The sequence below is a fragment of the Acanthaster planci genome, linkage group LG09, assembly GCF_054643075.1.
Source record: "Acanthaster planci isolate LZ-2023a linkage group LG09, COTS_SCS, whole genome shotgun sequence".
In the NCBI taxonomy this organism is placed as follows: domain Eukaryota; kingdom Metazoa; phylum Echinodermata; class Asteroidea; order Valvatida; family Acanthasteridae; genus Acanthaster; species Acanthaster planci.
This window is the reverse complement of record NC_141785.1, coordinates 16,408,192-16,429,127: the sequence shown is the minus strand read 5'-3', so window position 1 is coordinate 16,429,127 and position 20,936 is coordinate 16,408,192. Positions and strand designations below refer to the sequence as shown.

The 20,936-nt window shown below is 40.2% G+C and overlaps 2 protein-coding genes across 9 annotated transcripts in view; one reads left to right on the top strand and one right to left on the bottom strand.

Moving 5' to 3' along the window:
• Positions 1–20,936, bottom strand: part of LOC110984876 (uncharacterized) — a 26,133-nt gene extending 5,197 nt beyond the window's left edge. The window contains exons 1-11 of one of the 8 annotated variants that reach the window (XM_087141062.1): positions 20,435–20,935; positions 18,543–18,759; positions 17,473–17,552; positions 16,711–16,827; positions 14,924–15,049; positions 11,837–11,953; positions 10,425–10,541; positions 7,429–7,578; positions 6,507–6,611; positions 4,821–4,925; positions 4,157–4,276 (exon numbers count right to left, since the gene is read on the bottom strand). In XM_087141062.1, the coding sequence (XP_086997188.1) occupies positions 4,157–4,276; positions 4,821–4,925; positions 6,507–6,611; positions 7,429–7,578; positions 10,425–10,541; positions 11,837–11,953; positions 14,924–15,049; positions 16,711–16,827; positions 17,473–17,552; positions 18,543–18,759; positions 20,435–20,666 (1,486 nt within the window). In that variant the 5' untranslated portion in view covers positions 20,667–20,935. Of the gene's footprint in view, positions 1–4,156; positions 4,277–4,820; positions 4,926–6,506; positions 6,612–7,428; positions 7,579–10,424; positions 10,542–11,836; positions 11,954–14,923; positions 15,050–16,710; positions 16,828–17,472; positions 17,553–18,542; positions 18,760–20,434 lie in introns of all 8 variants that reach the window. The other 7 variants (XM_087141063.1, XM_087141064.1, XM_087141067.1 and 4 more) reach the window with 7 other exon arrangements.
• On the top strand, positions 1,523–3,072 carry LOC110988851 (neuromedin-U receptor 2-like). Its single transcript, XM_022252756.2, has one exon. It carries the CDS (start codon positions 1,622–1,624, stop codon positions 2,771–2,773), a length of 1,152 nt encoding a protein of 383 aa, XP_022108448.2. The 5' UTR covers positions 1,523–1,621; the 3' UTR covers positions 2,774–3,072.

Below are 20,936 nucleotides of genomic sequence, written 5' to 3'. Positions count from 1 at the left end.
GATACCACCCCAGGATAGTCCAGGTCAGGTACCCAACCCACACACAGACCCTACACCCAAGAGATTCTGGGCCGTTTTCCAATACTCAACTTCGTCTTTGTCTCAGGCTTCGTGTAGGAAATCAAATCCCCGATTGTGGGCCTGAAGCGTTTAACTTAAAGCACTGTAATGTTTGGCTCTTTTGCATCTTACTTGATGTTTTGTGGCACTTACTTCAGACTTACTATTGTGCTTACAACCTCAAAGTCAGAAGTTAAAAAATAAAAACAGTTGAAGCCTGAGACAGAGTCCAAGTCGAGTATTGGAAAAACGGCCCTGGTTTGGTACACAGCTTCACAATAGACTGCACACCTGAGATAAACCTAATGTACTCCCAATGATCCCACCTACAAGTATCTTGACTGTCACACACCTATAGATCCAAAACCCAAAATAACCCTAGTCACCTTAAAGCACGCTCTGTCTCACACCCAGACACGGGGATCTGTACTCAGTTGTTACAGCATTAAGATCTGAAAGTCAGCTGATTATACAGGACAAGGTGAAGAAATCAACAATATCCTTTCCTTTAAAAACAACAAGAAATTTCCTGAGCCTGATTCTTCATCCAAAGGTGCACTTCAGTTTCATTTGTTTGATCTTCGCCTCAAGTGACATGAAATGGCTAAGTTAAACTGGATCCGCTAACATCATGAAATAGGAAAGCTTCACAGCAACGGAAGCTCAACCCTTCAACATTAAAAGCTCACCACTTACAATGCTCTGTGCTCATTTCTACGGAGTACGTCACAAATTGTAGACCAGAATTAGACACTAAATCATGCATTAATGGGCTCGGGTCCAAGTTTCTGATTACAGTCAATTAGACTACATGTGGGCACGCTTAATAGCTTTGCCAACAAACACCAGTGTGTAGCATATTAACAGGTCCCGAAACCATCAGTTACTCATAATTCCATCCTGATATTTGGAAATCACGCACGTGTCAAATCACAGAGGACAACTTTTATGGTAGAACCCATTCCTAACAAAGGCTACCATGTCGATGAAATTGCAGGAATTGATTGATAGGCACAATATTTTGCAGCACTCTTTGCTTTTACTTTCTAACAAAGACAGAATGGAGTAGATGAGGGAAATAAGCACATTTCCCCTAGAATTTGGATGTGAAGTTGCAACCACCTGTCTTGTTTAACCATTAATGGACTGGCGTGTCCTCAGACTATTTAATTATTCATTAAGCTATTTATTCTTCAGCACGCTATTTGCTCGTTTCTCTGCCACAGATATGAAGGGCATAGGTACACGTATGCGGCACGTTATTGGAAAAGATGCCTTTGAGGGCAAGAGTTACAGGATGACTTAGAATTATTACTGGCTAAGTGATCGGCACGGCACGAAGAAGAAGAAGCAGCTTTGTTAGGACTGCAAAACATTTGGTAATCAGAAAATGAGGAATGCCAAAGCAAAGTGGCAATGGACTGACATTTTCAAGTTTTCTTGATTCATGAGTCTATTGATCTGAGGAATGTTGCTGTGATTAACTGATGACAGTTACTTATTTAGTTGATCAACTTGGATTGCACTTTTTGGAATCAGTCAGGGAAACTTAGGAGAGACCATGGGATCTTGCGCATCAGCCGATGAGTGTGGCGTGCGAGAAAGTTTCAACGTGAGTGCTGAGGCCGTTTCTCTATGGCTGTACACCACAGCAGACAATGTTATTATACCTATTGTCATGCCCATCATTTGCCTTCTTGGGGTTATGACCAACACCAGTTTCTTGTATGTCATGTTCCGTGTTCCCAAGATGAGGTCAGACACCAATATCTACCTGGCGCACTTGGCGGTGGCCGATGTTCTCTATCTGGGCATGACGACCAGCATCTACATTTGGTTCTTTGTGTCATCTCCCGTTGCTTTCAATTTTCCGTTCCACAACTCAGCCAGCTGCGTCAGCTTCATTTTGGTGTTGAACACCGGCTACTTCACAACCATTGCTACAGTGACCATGGTCTCCTACGACAGATACCTTGCCCTGTGCCATCCCATTAAGCACCGCCAAATCCGTGGCCGGTCGCGGACCAACAAGATGGCAGCACTCTGCTGGCTAGTCGGCCTGCTGTTTGCTTGTTCAACAGTGCCGCACTCCGCTCATCTGAATGTTCAAATTTTCCACTGGCCCGATGGTGACACATATGAGGATCTCCCATCGCTAGTGCATCGCTGTAGCGCTGTGTCTCCCTGGGTGCGGTACGCTGTCCCGCCATTCCAGAACTTTCCTTGGCTTGTGGCCATGACAGCTAATGTCTACATGTACATCCAAATTGTGCGGCAGCTAAACAATCGCAGATGTACAGACTGCAAGATGAAGAAGACCCAGATGGCACTGCTCATCCGCAACCAAGTGGCCAAGATGTTGGTCGTCAATGGCCTCATCTTCTTCATGTGCCAAGCCCCGTTCCGTATCCTGAGTTTCTCCGAGTGGATCTGTTTGATTGCTAATGTTCCGGATCCTTTAGTGGCCCTACTAGGCAGTGGGGCACGGTGGCTTTCCACCTTACCCCAGGTGATTAACACCATCATTAATCCCTTGATCTACAGCGCCATGAATCAACAGTACCGGTCTGCTTTCATCCAAGTGTTCCAGTGCAGGAGCAATGCCAGACAACGGAACAATGTGCGCCCTCCATTTGCGATCAGTGCCTCCGAGAACAAGAACTCCTCCACGGATAATATCAACACCAGTGACACCAATGAAACACAACTGTAAAAAGTCCAAGCCATTGAACTTCTTAAATGAAAGGGTCTTCTGATGACACTGTGCCAGACTGTGCTAAGAACCAAGTACATGTAGGCCACGTTCCAGAGGCAGATGGTGGGACATGTGTCAATCTTATGTCAATCAGACAAACTGTCTTGAATGGTTTTCAAAGATGACAGAAACAACTGTGAAGGATTAGGGGTAAGAATAAAACAAAGGTACAAGCAAGAAACGGTGACTGAGCATGAAATCAGGAGATTTCTGCCGGGAGGAAAAGCCTGGCTTTCAACTGATGACACTCTGACAGGTATCTGACTCTTTTCCATGAGAAACCACTGTGTAACCTGGCATAATTTGTAAGACCATATACCAAATGTAACACTTGGCTTCTGCCTCAAGACATGATCTGCTGAGCAAACTCCTCTGTTTACAGCACCCATACAGTTGGTGGAACAGACTATGAAGTTGCTCTTTAACGTTTAAAGAGGAAGTGCCAGTCATATCAATCTGTTGTAACTGAATACAATTAACCCCCAGTATTCTTCATGAACGTGTTACAACTCCAAGTTTAAAAATCCTTCCTGTCCACTACCATCCCGGTCCTATTTGTCCTGGCAAAATTTTTTCTGTTGTACATGGCACTTGTGATCATTTCATGGGTCAGCAACAACAGTTAATTTTTTATGTTAGGCAGTGCAAAGGTAGAATGGTTTCACCAGAGAAAAATGACCATAATATCCTCATCCAAATTTCGCCCCCGTAGCAAGAAACACTGCTCTTTCATTATACTTCTAATATTTCGGACTTTGTTTCATTAAAAATTTTTAAAATGTGAATATGTGAGGATTCATAAATGTCTTAGAAAGCACTCTCTTGCTTTTTCCAGGGCCCAAACAGAGGACAGTTCATAATTAATTGATAGTGCTTCCCTGGTTTAAAAAATAGCAAGCAAATAAATAGTTTTTTTTTTGCCTATCTGCTGGAGGGTCATGCTTCAAGCTCAGCATCCAAATGTGTGACCTGTTGTGTGTCCCTATTATACCTGACTCATGTAATTTGACATGAAAATACAGGCATGCAGCTTAGACTTTGACCAAAAAAAGAGGAAATTTCAATTTCCGCAAGACTTTGCACAATGTTTTTCTATTTTCAATGGCATGAGTGTGAAGTGAAAGACGAGAAAATCAGCTGATAGTGGCGCACCTTGGAAATCACCGAAACTAACTTGAAACCTTTTCTATGTTAGATGTGACAAGGGGCATGAAAAGAAAATTGGACCCCCAAATGTATACATGGAACCTGCACTCGCAGTGAGTCAGTTAATTGACTCTGTGTTACTTGTTCATAAGTTCCATACCGTTCCTTGGGCACTAGAATTGAAATAACACTTACTGGTACATGTCTGACCCGTGTAGCCTGGCTTGCAGGCGCAGGAAAATTGCTCTTCTCGGTTGAGACAAGTTCCACCATTCTTGCATGGATTGTTTTCACAATGGTTGGGTACCTTATTATCTGAAACAGGAACAAGACCTTTCCAGTCAATTTCTTTAACACAACAACATAGATTGTAAACTGTAAGTCAGGAATATAATAAGAAATGTTCTGTACTGGGTGTTGCCCTCCATCTGTATCATTTCAAATGGCCACTGGTATAGTCAGTGCTGTTTTGCAGTTTGTTCGGAAAAATTCACCAGCTAGCTTGGATAAAGATCGGCTTATTCAACGGATGTGTTCACCTAATCATGTCAAGATTACGGAAGATAAAATTAATTTGGCTAGAATGAATTTGTGGCTTAAAACAAATCTCAGCAATTACTTAAGATGTGCTGACCAAATGTAAGCCTAAATGAATACTTAATTGATGATGGAAATCATGTTTGTAAAACTAACAGTCTTAATTTTGTGTTTGCCGCATCGTAAAATTCTCTCAGAGGTTGAAGAAACACTTTGTGAAAGCCCAAATATCAAACCAATGATTAGCCTGCAGGCTTCTTCCCTTGTTGTACGACAGGGTTGTGTCTTCTAATTTTTCCAACAATTAGCAGTCAGTAGTTACCACAAGTGTCTCCGGTATAGCCCAGTGGACATTCACAGGTCTTATTACTGGATCCGCTGCATGAGCCTCCATTCTTGCAAGTAGTCCCCTCCACACAAGTATTTACTAGTCAGATTTGGGTTGAAGAAAATGTAACTTGATTGCTTTTCCCCTTTTGTTTCAAGGCATTCATACGTGGGTAATTCCAGAAATTAAGGGTCCATTTTTTCCATGTCCCTGTTACATCTGACGTATGATTTTGTAAGTTCAGAACCCAATTTTCTAATTTCCGAGAGTGATGAATTAATGCAAATTACCTGCCAAACAAATGGTACTAGTTTGAAAACAATTCCAATGATATAAATTTCCATGTCAAATAACAAAGGTCGGATGTAACTTTTCGGACCCCTAATTTCTGGAATTACCCACATATATGTTCTATCAAGGGGCACATTTCAACAACTGGAGGAAGAAATTCGATAAGGCATGCCACGCTTTTGTTAATTTGTTTTTACTTCCACAATGCATATGACCGTAGGAAGCAGTACAGCAAGCACAGCAAAAGCCATACCAGTAGAACAAGGGTTTTTTAATACGGGCGTGTCACAATAGTGCGCCTCTAAGTCTGAAGAAATCAGTTGAACCTTTCCAACCGTGCACTGGGCCGACAGATTTCATGCATGGTGACTGGCCAATGCATTGCAAACTCTTTGAGGTGCACTATGGTGAAACACCCGTATTTCTGTTTGTCTGAAGTGAAAACAAGTGCCAGAAAAATTATTGTGAAATATAAGAATAAATGATATTAACGAAAAAGACTGTTCTACACTATCTGATGTTTTGTGCCTTTGCAATCCATGTTTGCAATCACAGGATCAACCACATTATTTATGCACATGTTCATGTACATGTATGCACATGAACCCTACTCTAATCAGTTTTATCTAGACCTTGTGCCGGCATCCCTCATTCAAACATAAGTCAAGTTAGTTTGATGTTCGATATTTGATGTCTTTGTTTAGTCTGTAAATCCTATGTCTGGGTATTTGCATAGCCTTGGAACATCGAATGTACGACTTCAGTTAGATATTTGAAATTCACACTTGTCTATATACACAAGAGTTTTATTGGCTTTGATCACAGGGTTTACAGGTTGAATGTTTGATACTGAGTAGTTACAAATGTTTGCTGAGCCAATGTTTGACTTTCACTTTAATTAATGTTTGATATACCCGTTTCACGTAAACCTTGATAATGGAGCAGGCTGTGCCTTTTAATGGGGGATGGCGGGGATCACAAAGTGTTACTGCATGAGGTAAGAAGGTCATTGTATGCACAGGCTCCTGAAATAGGAAGTGCAGAATCTTTACAAGGTGAAACTAGTGGCTAGATTTATAAGTTCCCAATCCCCAGATCTTCATGCATCCCCCTTCCATGAAACTTCAAACAACGGCTGTTATATCTTATGCCATTTCAGTGTCTAGATCAATGCCATGTTTTGTCCATGCAAGAACTACAACTAGGCTTGATTGTTCTTTCACTGTCGTAAGAAGATATGTCACATGAACCCAACAACGCATTGCGGGGGAAAATGGATAGGAAAACCCAGATCATCAGTGACCACTTCCAAACCACTAGTAGATTTCTCTAGCATGTGAATACTGAACTGGGTCATTAGGAAATGCAAACATATTGAGCTACTCTCACCAGTGGTTTGGCATCGATTGCCTGTAACACCTATAGGGCACGTACAACGTCCATCAGCATCACAGGTTCCTCCATTATCACAAGGGTTGGAAGCAGAGCAATCCACTGTAATAAAGTAACAAGAAAAAAAAAACTTGAAAGCTGTTAGGCCCAGAAATTCATTCACTTGTTTGCATGCAAACATTTGTTCATAAAATATGTGGAATTTTTTATGTACAATGAAACAACGGTACTAATGGGTTTTGCTGCGGGCCTCTCAGGCGAAGTAATCGTCCTATGCACTCCCACACCTTGAAAGCCCTACTGAAGTTTTTGAAGCAACCCCTCTTGCAGATCATTTTTTCTCAATGACAGCTGGTACTTTATCTGCATTCAAGGCATTAATGCAGGTATCTGTATTTGCTAGCCGTCAGATTATTTCCCTCCACCGACCAAAACCTTTAAAATGGGGGTTGGAAAATTAACAGAGAGTTATAAGATAGCTGACAGGTGGAGGGAGGTGCAACGGACCCATCAATGGTTGATTAGGAACTGAGAGATGGCATGTTTATGAACAAGAACAATTTTCCTTTGGTGGAAAAATGCTGCGTGTACTAACTGGTTTATGTAAATTGGTTTGAAACTCATGAACTAAGCACACCGGGCTAATTTCTGTAGACATTTATGGTCTCTGTATGTGCAGGAGATGCTTAACGAGTTCCTTGAAAAGAGCTAATAAAAACTGCAAAGAGCACTGGAGAGAGACTGCACATGTCAAGTTCCTTTTTGACAAGTATGCACTATGAAAAAAAAGAACAATGAAGGATGTCCACAAACAATGGCCATGCATTTTCACCACAGTGTACAGAACTATTTAGAAATGTACACAGAGCCTTTTTAAATTTATGTCTGACACTGACAATTTATCAGTCAGTGGACTCACCTATAGTCTCACAAGTCTGGCCTTGATAACCAGTGGGACAATCACAACGATACGAGGCACCAACATTTTGGCAAGCGCCACCATTTTGGCATGGACCAGACTCACATGGCAGGCTTGTCATTGGGGCTGTGGTGACAGGTGGTGGGGTGGCTACAGACACAAAACAGCAAACGACAGGATGAACAAACAAAAGCCAACCAACAATTCAGGGCATTTGTGTGGCATTCTGGCTTCATGCATGTAAACTTTAAACGTCATCCTTACACGATCAAGCTTTACCAATGAACAGCAATTCTGTCAAAATACGATCAGAGCATTTGCAAAATACCACAGAGATCCCACAATGTACTTGACTTGTTGGGTATATACATGCAAGCAGTAATTGACAAATTCTAGCAGAAAAGAAGACATAGAGACACACAAATCTAAAACAACTCTAAGACACAAGTGTAGGGTCTAATAAAGGAATAGGTATTCTTTGAGCACTCTTTTCTGATTGCACGGTTTCATGGTATTCAAGCTATTGGCCCTACTTTGCGGTTGAATACCTTTGGTAGAAAATGTGAAAAGCTGTCACTTCTCTTACGCCTTTATGTGTATGGCAAGCATTAACAATCATATGCGACATTGGTAACCAAGGCCAAGATCAGTGACCAGTTTTCAACCCCGGGTCAAGTTCCCTTCGTAAAACTTATAAACAATACATGCTGTGTACCAGGCAACATGGACCAGAGACTGACACCTTGACAGCCCCACTGAAGTTTGTGAAGCAACCCCTCTTGCATATCATTTTTCAATTTTCATTTAACCACTTGCTGCCGGGTGGATTTTTCTTGAGCAAGACAAGATGCCAGGTCCTTTTCAAGATTTTGCATTTTCAAAATTCTTCAAAAATTCATCATTTCATTTAATGGCCATTTATACCCACATGAAGGACTCTTTGGGCACTACTCTAAGGCTGACAGTTAACCTTCATTGACTCCTGAATATTTCAGCCAGGCCTGGAGCCTTGGAAAAAGAGCCCAGATTGTGCGGTGTTGTGTAAGAATCTTTTGTTCCAGAAACCGACACAGTGCACTGCTGACCTCTTTTCAATAGGGGCCAGATTAGCGTGCAGCGGTGCTGTGTGGCTCATCGCTGCAGTGGTGGAGAGCTTTTGTCCCCGGTGGTAATACGCTCGCTTTAAATGCCTCAAACCTTGGTATACTGTTTTAAAACAAGGCTGTATTATCTCCAATATTGAGAGCGAAAAAATGTCGGTAATGCCCAGTAGCTCAGTCTTTTGTACTGAGCACTGTCTTTTGTTATAAGGTCCAACTCTTTTGTCCCAGTTCCGGGCTCCCCGGGTCTGCATATAAAGTCTATGTACTCAAAAACGGGTCGCCCAGCAGGGAGTGGTTAACTGTACTTCAAGCACAATGCAGATTAGCATAATATGCCAGCTGTCAGATTATTTATCTCCACTGACTAAAAGTTTTAAAAATGAGGGTAGGAAAATTAACACAGAGTCAGAAAGTTGGCATTGGGAAGTTTGTGTGAACTTGTGCTATCAACTGATGGGTGATTACATTAGGTCGTGTATCCGCTCTGCGCACAAATATTTTTGAAAGATGGCCTGTTTTTCGATGTTCCTTTGGTGGAAACGTACTGCATATGCCCACAGGTTCATGCATACTGGTTCGAAACAAAGAGCTGTATTTAAATAATAGTGCCCTTTTCATTTTCCACGCAGAGAAAATTTGACACCTGCCCGAGTGCAGACATTTTAAATCCAAGTGCATGCTTGTAGAACATTCGGAACTGCATACTGCTAAAATCCAATTGAAATAAAGTCATGGCAATATTTTCTGCAGCACATTCGTGGAAGTGTTTGTGTTGTTTACACAGAGCAAATGCTCATTTACTGATTGAGCGTTAGTTTTTTTCATTTCAGCTTTGTTGATGTATGATTTTAGAATACAGATGCAGATATAATATGCAAAAGCCTTACAAAATTTGGAAGTTTCCATAGGTTTGTACACAAACATGGACGCGCTCAGCAGGCATAACTTTGTACATAAAGAGCTCTAGGTTTTTATGTATAGCTCTATGTTTGAAGCCCAAGTACCATACGCACTGAACGCATTTACGGTCTTTGTATGCGCAGGAGGTGCATATTAATCTACTGAGAAAAGATAATTAGAAAATGCAAAGACCGATGAAGAAAGACTGCACAAGTCAATTTTTGTTGACACTCCTGAAAAAAACAAAGAATGGCCCCCTAACAACGGGCTGACTTCAACTACCCGACAGTGTACAAAACTATTTAAAAATGCACAGGGAGCCTTTTTTAAATACACTCAACACCGACATTTATCAGTCAGTGGACTCATCTAAAGTCTAACAAGTCTGGCCTTGATAACCAGTGGGACAATCACAACGATACGAGGCACCAACATTTTGGCAAGTGCCACCATCTTGGCATGGGCCAGACTCACATGACAGGCTTGTCATTGGGGCTGTGGTGACAGGTGGTGGGGTGGCTACAGACACAAAACAGCAGACGGGGAATGACAAACAAAAGACGAACTAAGATTCAATCAATTTTCTAAAGCTTCTTGCATTAAATAATACAAGATTTGTACACTCTTCAAAGTGAACAAATAAAAGTAATTGTGTTACTGGCAATGGAAGCAGGGGGCTGGAGGGGACTTGCTCCCCACGCACTCTTTCAACTTGGAGGTAATGGCCTCTCCCCACCCCCTTTTGGAAAGTCCTTTAATGGCCGATACCTGATGGTCTCACAAAATGCCCAACCCACTTTGAAAATGGTTCCACCACCATTGACTTTTGTACATCTAAAAAGTGTAAACCAGGAAGCAGATCTGGATGTGAAAGAGTGACATGAATATTCAAAATTCATAGTTTGTCTAATTAAAAGAAAAATATGAGTTATGTATGTGCTTGAGTTATTAAGGATTTATAAAAAGGAAATATGCACTTAACAGCCATCTTACCTATTTGTTCACACATGTTGCCAGTGAATCCAGATGGGCATGCACAAGAAAATTGGTTTCCATTATTCACGGAGCAGGTTCCACCATTTTGACAGGGGGTGGAGTCACATGGCATCACTGCATGGGTGTAATAATATGTTCATTTAAGCTGTGAGTTAACTGCACAGGAAATTTGCAAGGGATATACATAGGACACATTTGTTTCACAGGGATACAGATCTTGATAACTGTGGTCCCAAAGCTGATTCACTCAATCCATTAAGCAGGTTTTAGTGTCACTGTGAACCAGTGACAGGTTACTGATTGAGATTCAGATCTGTGAAAAACTAACACTGTGCATGAGGCCCATAATCTGTATTCTGAAAAAGGGTAAGTCAACTCAACTCCACAAACTGAACAAGAGAAATACTAAGAAAAGATACATTCCTGCTATTAAAATATAAATATTTGTTAGGTACACATGTTGGCATTAAAAGACAAAATCTAGTTTAGAAAAGGGAAAGTACGCACACACATAACAAGCAATGTACACAGCAAGTACACCCGTACACTGTAAAAACAACGCTTGAAGTTTAAACTCATTTCTAAACACATTTTTTGCACCCACTTTTTTGACATGTTTAACCGCAACATGTTTAGTGTCATGCGTTTAGGAATGTGTTGAAATGCTAAGCGGATTTCAAAAAGCTAAACATGTACCACGGAAAAGTGTTTAACATTTGAACACATAAATACATTCTAATAAACAAGTCATGGGTCAAACGTGTGGAAAAAGTAATTACAGAAGTGTTTAACTGAACTGTAAACATCGTTTTTACAGTGTACTCATGGCTGGGTCAAACAAAGGAATTGGTCTTATGTGACTGGGCACTTGCATGAGCAGTTCTTAATACACAATTCCAATCGTATTCAAGCTATTTGCCCAACTCTGTAGTTGAATTCCTTCCTTGGCACACCCAGGAAATATGAAAAACTTAGCACTTTTGCATGTTTTTATATTGTTTTATACGAACAAGGCACAAACAGGACATACAAGAAAAGATAGGTGAATCATTATGATGAAGCCTATGATTTGAACTGGGAGGATGTACTATTCACACAGTGAACAAGATCGACACCTGTCACTTATGTAGGTTTGTTGTATCATTTCAAAGCTAAGACTATAAAAGCCTCATATGAGAACATTAATTAGTTCTTTCATGAAGGTTTCAAAGGTGCAATTTCAAGGGTTATATGCAGTAAAATAATTGCATACCATGGTCCCTTTTAAAACACGTTAAAATCAAACAGATGCAAAGCATACACATATATGGAGGAAGGAGGTTTGACAAACTCAGCCTAAGTCTTTAGGAAGACACATTTAGCAGAAGGTGAAACAACACTGGAAAGCTGGAAACAACAGTCAACATTACCTGGAACTTCGCAGTTTGTGCCAATGAAATCGCTCGGACAGCTACAGAAATATCCTACACCGGCATGTCTATTAAAGCACGTTCCACCATTTATACAAGGGTTGTCATTACAAGTCACTGTTAAAAGAAAGAACTACATGTTGTTAGGATCTGTGTGGTTTTTGTGTAAATTGCTAAGCCCCTTAATTGGTAAAATGTAGAAATGCCCCATTAACAATGTTTCTACAAGGTATCTTTTGGTTGCCAAGAGGCAAAACACCCGGTGCAATGTCAAATTGTTTCTATCAAATCAAACCAGCAAGTGAAAGACATCTTGGACTTATGCCTATAGGTCATGGAGGTGGAGGGTGTGTGGATCAAGCCCTCAATGGCCCAAGGCCAGGTGCTTCATGACGCTGGGTAATATGAAAAAAAAAACAGCAAGTGCTGGGTAATCAAGCAAAAAGTAAAACCAAGCAAAAAGTAAAACCCTTTACTGAGAAGAAAAAGCATTTGGAATGACCAAATGCCTGAATCTGTATGAATACCAGTTCTGTTATGGTTCAGCATGTGCTAGTACAAATGTTAGTAAATGCTTATAATGCTTGTGGTCATGGTGGTTGACTGCACAGCGGAATGGTTTTTAACTTCTTGCTGCCGGGGAGCATGGTTTCGGAAATGTATTCTTTATATGCGCAGCCGGGGTGTCCGAAATCGGACAAAGGAAAACTGGCCTTGTAACAAAAGACCGTACTCGTAACAAAAGACCAAGCTGCTGGGAATTACCAACCATATTTTCACTGTCAATAGAGGAGATAATCCAGCATTATTTTGAAACAGTATACCACTGTTTGTGGCAGTCAGTGTGATCAGATTACAACCGGGGACAAAAGCACTCCACGGCCACAGCGATGCCACACAGTACCGCTGCATGTTAATCTGGTCCCTATTGAAAAGAGGTCAGCAGCGCATTGTGCCAGTTTGAGAAACAAATGACAGTTACATAACACCACACAATCTGGGCTGTTTTTACAAGGTGGCAGGCCTGGCTGAAATTCTCCTGCATCAATAGATGTTGTCTGTCCGATTAGAGTAGCTACCAGACAGTCCTTCATGTGGGTGTAAGTGTCCAGTAAAGGAAGATTTTTTTAAAGAATTTTTAAAGAATTTTGAAAAGAAAAAAAATGGAAAATACCGTGGCACAGCAGAATCAACATTTATAAATGCCCCCAGCCCCAAAAGGGCTTCAAGTCTGTACATGTAGAGCAGCTTGGAACTGATATGATAGTGATGGCTTGCTCCTCACTTGTGAGGATAGGGGAGGAAGGTCCATCTATTTTCTGCAGGGTCGCAAGTGGCTGTGGAGCCTGATCTCCGTCTCAGACATTTCTTGCACTTGGAACAGGGTAACCCTGGGCTAAGGGTGACTTAGAGGTGGCCTGCCTCTTATGTCTCTTCCATTTGTCCTCATAAACTGCACATCTGTCAGCTTCAAGTTTCTGAGTGCCTACGATGATGCTGTGATGGATGCCACTTAGTGAAAGCCACTTCTTCAGCTGGTCCTCAAAGTGCTTTCTCGGAGCCCCTCAATTTCACTTTCTTCTGCAAATTGCCAAAGTAGATAGCCTTTGGTAGATGTGAGCTCTCCATTCTTGCAAAATGGCCAGCTCATTGCAGCTGTGTGCATTAGCTTTGATGCTTGACCGATGAGCTTTCTCTAGCACCTCATCATATGAAATACAGTCCTTTCACTTGATGTTGAGGATGATGCAAAGGCAGCACTTCAGTAGGAAACAGTCAAAGCAGATGCACCTGTTTCCTGTATTGGACCCATGTCTCTGCCTCACATGGAAAGGTGTGACTACAACTGCACTATATAACTTTTGATTGAGGAGAGGTACAGAGAGTGGTCTTGCCACATTCCCTTGCCAAGGTGCCCAAGGAGTTGCTGGGTTTTGATAGGCAGTAGTCCAGCTCCTAGTCGATTGCTGAATTGTTTGACATGACACTGGCTAGGTAGGTGAAGTGTTGCACTGTTTTAAGCTTGGTGTATCGATGGTGAGGTGTGACACACTGTAGAGTTCACCAGGCGGAGGCTGGTACATCACCTGTCTTCTTCAGACTGATTGTGAGGCCAATTCATGTTGGCAATTCTCTGGAGTACCTCTTCTGCTTGAGAAATTAAAGGTGCAGTTATCTGCAAACAGGAGCTCCAGGATATGTTAACTCTTCAAGGGTTGATTCATCTAGGCAAGTAGATGCTACAAGTTGAATATGCTGTCATCAGTTTGGAAGCGAAAACCATCAGTTTGAAAGCATATTTAATGAACTGACATTTGCTTTCAGCTTCAGAAAAGCAAATGCTTAATACTTTTCAGTATAGGATTTTTGCCTTTTGTTGCTATTCATACAAACAAGAGCAAATGTTCAAAAAATGGTAGTAAAAAGAAAAGATTTTATTCATATAGCCCACTGTATTAGAGTCTCACAAATATTAAAAATTTGAATGATAATAGATTATATTCTCCTCGTAAGTTATGTGTTTTGGGGGAGAAAACAATTTCAAAAAGTGGTACACTTGTGTGCACTCCTGAAAAGGTGACAGGTGAAAAAAAAAGATGGCACCTGTTGCAATGGGAATTTTCACACACAAAGAGTACATGTACACAAATTTAAAAGTGCAGAAAGTGCTCTTTTGAAGACACCCAATACTGACAGTTTATCAGTCAGTGGACTCATCAACGATCTCACAGTTCTGGCCTTGATACCTGGAGGAACAGTCACAAGTACATGAGGTGCCAACATTTTGGCTGGTGCCGCCATTTTGGCACGGACCAGACTCACATGCATGGCAGGCTTGGCATGGGGTTGTGGTAACGGGTAGTGGGGTGGCTACAGACACAAAACAGCTGACGGGGAATGACAGACAAAAGACAAACCAACAGTCCAGGGAATTTGAGTGGTATTCTGGACTTCATGCAATTACTGTACATCAGCCATACACAAATAATTGGATTTGCCAGTGCGAAGCAATCTAGAAAAATTACAATCAGAGAATTTCCAAAATAGTACAAACATATCCCTGGTCTGACTGATCAAGCAACTCACCTTTAGTCATACAGTCTATACCACTGTACCCGGTTTCGCACACACATCTGTAAGAGCTAACAGGGTTACTCTGCTGAAAACAGGTGCCTCCAACACCACAAAGACTTCCGTCCTGACAGTAAGGGCCTGAGAAAATGGAGACTTATTTGAATCTCAGGATTTCATTTAAGTGCAACAAGAAAATCTATGGAGTACAAGCTTCCAATTGAGCTTGTTTCAGGTGATTCAGGCACAGTCCGTATCACCTATTGATGGACAGAAGAAAAAAAAAAGGTCTTACAAGGTACATGTAAGTGGTTTTTTTCCCTCGACTTATGGCCAGCAGGTGGATTTGAACCCCTGACCCTCTGGTCAGAGGAAGTCACAAAACTTAACCACTTGGCCACCAGCACTCCCTACATGCGTCAAGTGACATCGACCTTAAAGATGTAATCTCTGAAAGTCGTTATCTGCAGAACTACATATCTGATCAGATTGAAAGCCCATGTAGGAATGTGCTAGAGGAATCAACAATATTAAAATTATGTTGATGCAGTCATGTGTCATTTGTTACAAAATAAAACATCAAAAGTGCACCCTTGACATTCAAATATCTATTAAGAAATTGAAAATAATTATAAATGTTAAGTGAAATAGGCAGGTATATGTTTAAGGTATAACTTGTTTTATGTCTTCATGTGTCATGTGACACTGCCTAAAAGGGACATTCTTCATGGGGCCATATATCTGAAAACTTTATACCACAGATCAGATTTACAAGACATAACAGATATTACTTGGTACGAATAGCAGGAGGCTGCATCAAAACTAGCACTCAATAACCACAAACCTTAGGTTTTTCAAGAACCGAGCAGTTTTTTGGACTAATAAGCACCCCTTCCGCTTCAGATGCCCCCACTCAGAAATTAGAAAAGGAAAATAATCTAGTGATAGTCCATCATGGTTACTGTTTTAACTACGACCGAATCCACTGAGTGCCCCCTCAAAATTAGGACCCTTTAGTGCCCTCCCCCCAACAAAATGTGCTCCTCTTATGCCGTAATCTCTCATTACAGAGGAATGTAGGGTCCAGATGTTTTAGAACTAAAGATCACTCTTTCTATAGATTAGTAAAATGTGAAATTTGTTTTTGTTATCGGAGAGAATAAATTTCCTTCAAATTCATCCTGCCCTAAAGTGTCAGTAGTAGTGAATTCTCACTAAAACATATGTTTTTGCTCTTTAAAATTTTCAGCTTGGGATGATGGGGAATAGTTGGGACAGTAAGTATAAAACATAAGTAGAAATATTAGATTTTCTCATACAAATGGAATTAATTTTATGAAATGCTGCCTCTTTGAAGTGTCCCTTAGCAACAGCCATCCACCATATTGTTTACAGCACCAGTGCCTCAATAGTTCTCAAGCAAGAAAAGAAAGCCTTTTCACCTTCTAAGTAAATTATCAGCATTCTTATTGATGTTATGAATAATACTGACTAGTTACTGAGTATTTCTGGCTTAGGTGCTGAGCCACACAATGAGGTTGAAAAGGTGTACAGTCTTATCATTCCTTTTAATTAATTCATCAATAGTTTAGAACGTCTTTTCAAAATCTCAAATATTTAAAATAAGCCACCTTTGTTGTGAGCAATATTCCCTCCAGGGAAATGATCCATGTTGGTTTGAATGGACAATTCCACTTTCAGGACAAAAAAAACAAAAAACACAGAAGGGATCTTCTAGTAGTTTGTTTTAATGTTTAAAATGCAGTGAGAATAGCTTATGAGTTACCTCAGCTTGTACTTACTGTGTATTTTATCAGTACAGTTGCCGCCTTCAAATCCTGAGTTACAATCACAAATGTAAGAATTATTGGCGCCTTGGAAACACAGCCCATTGACACAAGGTTCGGTTGCACAGCCACCTACAAGACAAGCAAAGAAACTGTGCCACTGGACTTAGTAAATTAATAGTACTTGTAATACGATCTAATGCCATTGGAAAAAAGTGCATCGTGGCTCTGTAAAACAGACAACAAAGCAAGGGTCGAATACATGTAAACTAAAATGTACTGCCATAGGCTAGATTCAAGTAATGTGCTTTGAGCATCGTTTTGAAGGAGCCACATGTAAGAGATAAGCTTGAGTGGATATTGATCGTGAAGCTACTCCGAGGACATGAGACAGCAATGTGAGAAAATCTGCCATGTAGAAGCAGGGCTTAGAAGTAAACCATTTTCTTATTTCATTTACATATAATATTTTGGAGATATTACGTGTAATATTTTGGAGATATTTGTTCAATTTCTTGATTTTCTTCTTGCACACTGAAAATTGAACTTTTGTATGAAGGAATAATATTTCTGATGCAGGCATAAATGCATACAATTTTAGAAGACATTTCATCCAAGTTTCACAATAGCAAATTCAAGTAAAGCTGTCTGTGACAAAATTCCATTCTCTTACAAACTGTTACAAAAAAACTAATAAAGAGAGGGAAATAATCCCATTCCCCTCAAAACTTTGGTATGAAAGATAGCCATTGCAAATGGCACCTACATGCTATTTACCTGATACTTGTTCAGCTCCATCTGCAATGGAAGCAAATTGTCCTGTCCAAAATATCTCCCTAGCTAATGCAAATGTTGCCCTGCGGAGGAAGAAACGAGGGTAAACAGGTAATTGTATTTTAAATGGTAGTCATATGGTCGAATGAAGCAATTTTTTTCATTTTGTTCAGAATAAAAATGTCTCAAGGATTGTTGTGACATCATTATATATAACTTTTTGGAAAAGTGTAGGCAGGTCTCCCCATCTAATATAAATTAAAATATGCACCAGACAAATTCAGTAAAGTTCCACTGGTACTTTGCACACTGGTTGTTATATTAGTGTGAGAAGGCACACACATCTGTTATAATGCAGCACTGAGTACTTTTCAGTCACTTCGCCCATTCTCCGCTTCACCCACAACCACTTTGCCAGCAGACAATTTTGCCCATTAACCACTTTGTGCATGCACCCTGATGCACCATTTTATTCATTTGCCTTTTCAATCATTTGCTACTTCTCTGTTTGCAAATGACATTGCAACAAAGCTGAAGTTTCAATACAAAATGACCTTTGGCCTTGACCCCTCACAAAGAGAGAAATCTCAAGTTTACTCATGCATTGTGCTTGTAAAACATAAAATTGAGATCTCAGATTAACTATGAAATTAAATTTTCCACATTTCTTGTTATTCTCAACCTCATCCACTCGAATGAGCTGGAAATTAACAACCAATGAAAGGACTCCTATCTGTACGAGCAGATACAATTATGCCAGTCTCCAAGGGGGGCTTCTCTGAATGGGTATGAGCCGCCATTTTATTTCCAAAATAACTGCACAGGGAGAATGTTTCCATTTGAACTTGGAGCTATGTCATTGACTGCAAGATTCATTAGCTACCCTGTAATGGTACAATAAATTTTAACTTTTCAACATTTTGCTTAGTTTGTGGCAGAGACACCATGCAAAAGGCAAGAAACCCAAAGTCCGACACGTTAGGGGATGCACTCCTTTCAATTTACACGTACATGTAGGTGCAATTTATTTATCAACATGTGCAACAAAAATAATTGAAAAAATTATGGCATACATTATTTTGACAGTTCCCGTGAGTGTAGAGGGTGCTGTCCAACTGAACTGGGTACCTCCTGCCTTTAAACTGCTGTCTACATGAGTCAGTGAGTCACCAGAGTGGTTGCAGTTAAGATGTTTATAATCAGCTGCAACTTGCCATGTACCAACAGGTGTGGTACCCTTGCGAGCCTGTAGAAGTATTCCTCGGAAACCGATGGAACTTTCAATGGTAACTAGGGGGAAAAATATGAAATTTGAAAGTGATCTTTGTAATGCTGCTTGGTATTTCATAAAGTAAAACAATGAAGCGGTGAGAAATTAAGCATGTGAGAAAACACTGATTTGAGGCATGGAGGGTAACGTACTCTACTAGGCGAAAGAAATCAATGACTTCAACAGGACCTGTATTCTTGGTTGGCCTATTACATATCAACTCCAACATAAGAAGTCTTATATCCTCCAAGGGGTAAAGGGTTGGAGATTTTTAGGGAAAGTTAATATCAGAATGGGAATGAAAATCCAATTTTGCCCTGAAAATCTGGTTCTGGACATTTCCTTAAAAGTGCCATCCAAATTCAACACAATGACACTCAATAAAGCTGGGTTATTTTTAACCAACGACACAGGTATTTCGTGCCTCATTCCATGTCAATAATAATTGTTATGACCTAACCCTGACCCCAGCAATAATCAATAAATCCTATAATCCGTTTAATAAAACATGGATTTTCCACTGAAAATTACAGATTAACCTTTTTTCTGTGGTAAGAAAGGTTATTGTTGTTAAAAGTAGCACAGGTCAAAATACAAATTTGGAAACTTCCATTGTTAAAGATAAACATTTGTGAAAGCATTAAATTTAAGTATTTAAAGCCAACTTTTAACCTAGAGTACACAAAATTAATAAACTCTCATCCTAAATGTTGCTTTTTGAAAAATGTCTTTACTTATTTCCAGACACTACACAAATGTGCATTACCTAACTGTAAAAAAATTGGATATAATCTAGTCCAACTATTCACTAGGACCCAACAAATGACCTCTTATAACACTTGGACAAGGTCAGACGAAATTTACGCATTAATGCCCGACCACAAATTTTATAAAACGTGACTGTTGCGTCCTAATAACCTGCACTAAATTCAACCAGAGTAGGAATGAGGGAAGTAGATTATACTCCACATAATAACATAGTAAAGATTATCACAAATGGATATTTTCAAAATAAAACAGGAAGATAGCAATGATTTCAAATAATTTTCAATCCATGAAAAACCACATTATCAAATCTTTCCAACAAATTTCTAATTGTTATGATTCAGGTACACAGGCTATAGTAACCTCTGTGGTAAATTCTACTTACCACAAACAGATTTACAGACCATTCAGAATTTTTCTTTTGGATTCCAATTTCAGGTTAAAACCTTGGACATTTGTTGCAAAGATCTTTGGCAAATCTGTACTGACTTTCCTTGAAGCCATTCTCAGCTGCTACATCCACTCTAGCTTTTTGCAAAAATTGGAAATTCCCTGCCAATTTATCATTCGAATTATTCTGATTTTAGGGTTAGCAATCCTAACATAGGCATTCTACATTTTGGATGCATCCAATGTCAGTCAAGTATTACCTTCACAGCCTCGCAAAGTCTCCCTTTTCCTCAAGTGAAAGATAACAGAATCATTTACTTAGGGGAGGGTACGTGTTGTTAGAAAATGTTAGTTTCCTATAAATGGGGACAGTTGAAGGCATTCAAAGTAGTAGCAGGATCATAAAAGTAGGGATTACCGTAACGTCTTGATCATACTGATAAAAGTGACAACATGACAAGTGTGTAAATTGAAAGCCTAACCACGATTACCAGGAATATTTTATTTTATTTTTTATATTTTTTTAATATATGGGCCCACCTGTGATAACTTGACCTGGAGTGTATTTCGTAGGTTGGACTTTAATTACATATGGACTTTGCAACGTCTGAGGAGCGATGGGTTGACCACTGGATGAATTCATATGTCCAGGTGTGAGCGACGAACAAGCTGAAGAGGGTGCGCCTGAAGGGTAGCCGTACGCCCGGTGAAGACACGCCAGAAGCATGGTAAGCACCAACGACGCGGAAATCGGAACTTTCCACTCGGCCATTTTGCAATCGACGGAACTTTCTGACAGTCGTGTTAAGTTCACCGTTTTTATGGCCCACCCTGTAGTTTTTACACAGTCCTTTGCAGTCGATAAGCGTCCGTGCTTCAGTTTTCTCAGCTTTTCGATTCAACAGCCACCTTGTTCCAATTCCTACAGTGAAAATATGACTTTTTTCAGAACAGCGATTACGAAAGGGTGTGCGAAAGCACTGGTCAGCCAGTATGTAGCTTTGTGTATATGTCACTATGTGCATGCACAGCGACTGAAGTG

Excerpts from the sequence above, each read along its gene's own strand:
- LOC110988851 (XM_022252756.2), top strand. The coding sequence starts at position 1,622 with ATGGGATCTTGCGCATCAGCCGATGAGTGTGGCGTGCGAGAAAGTTTC.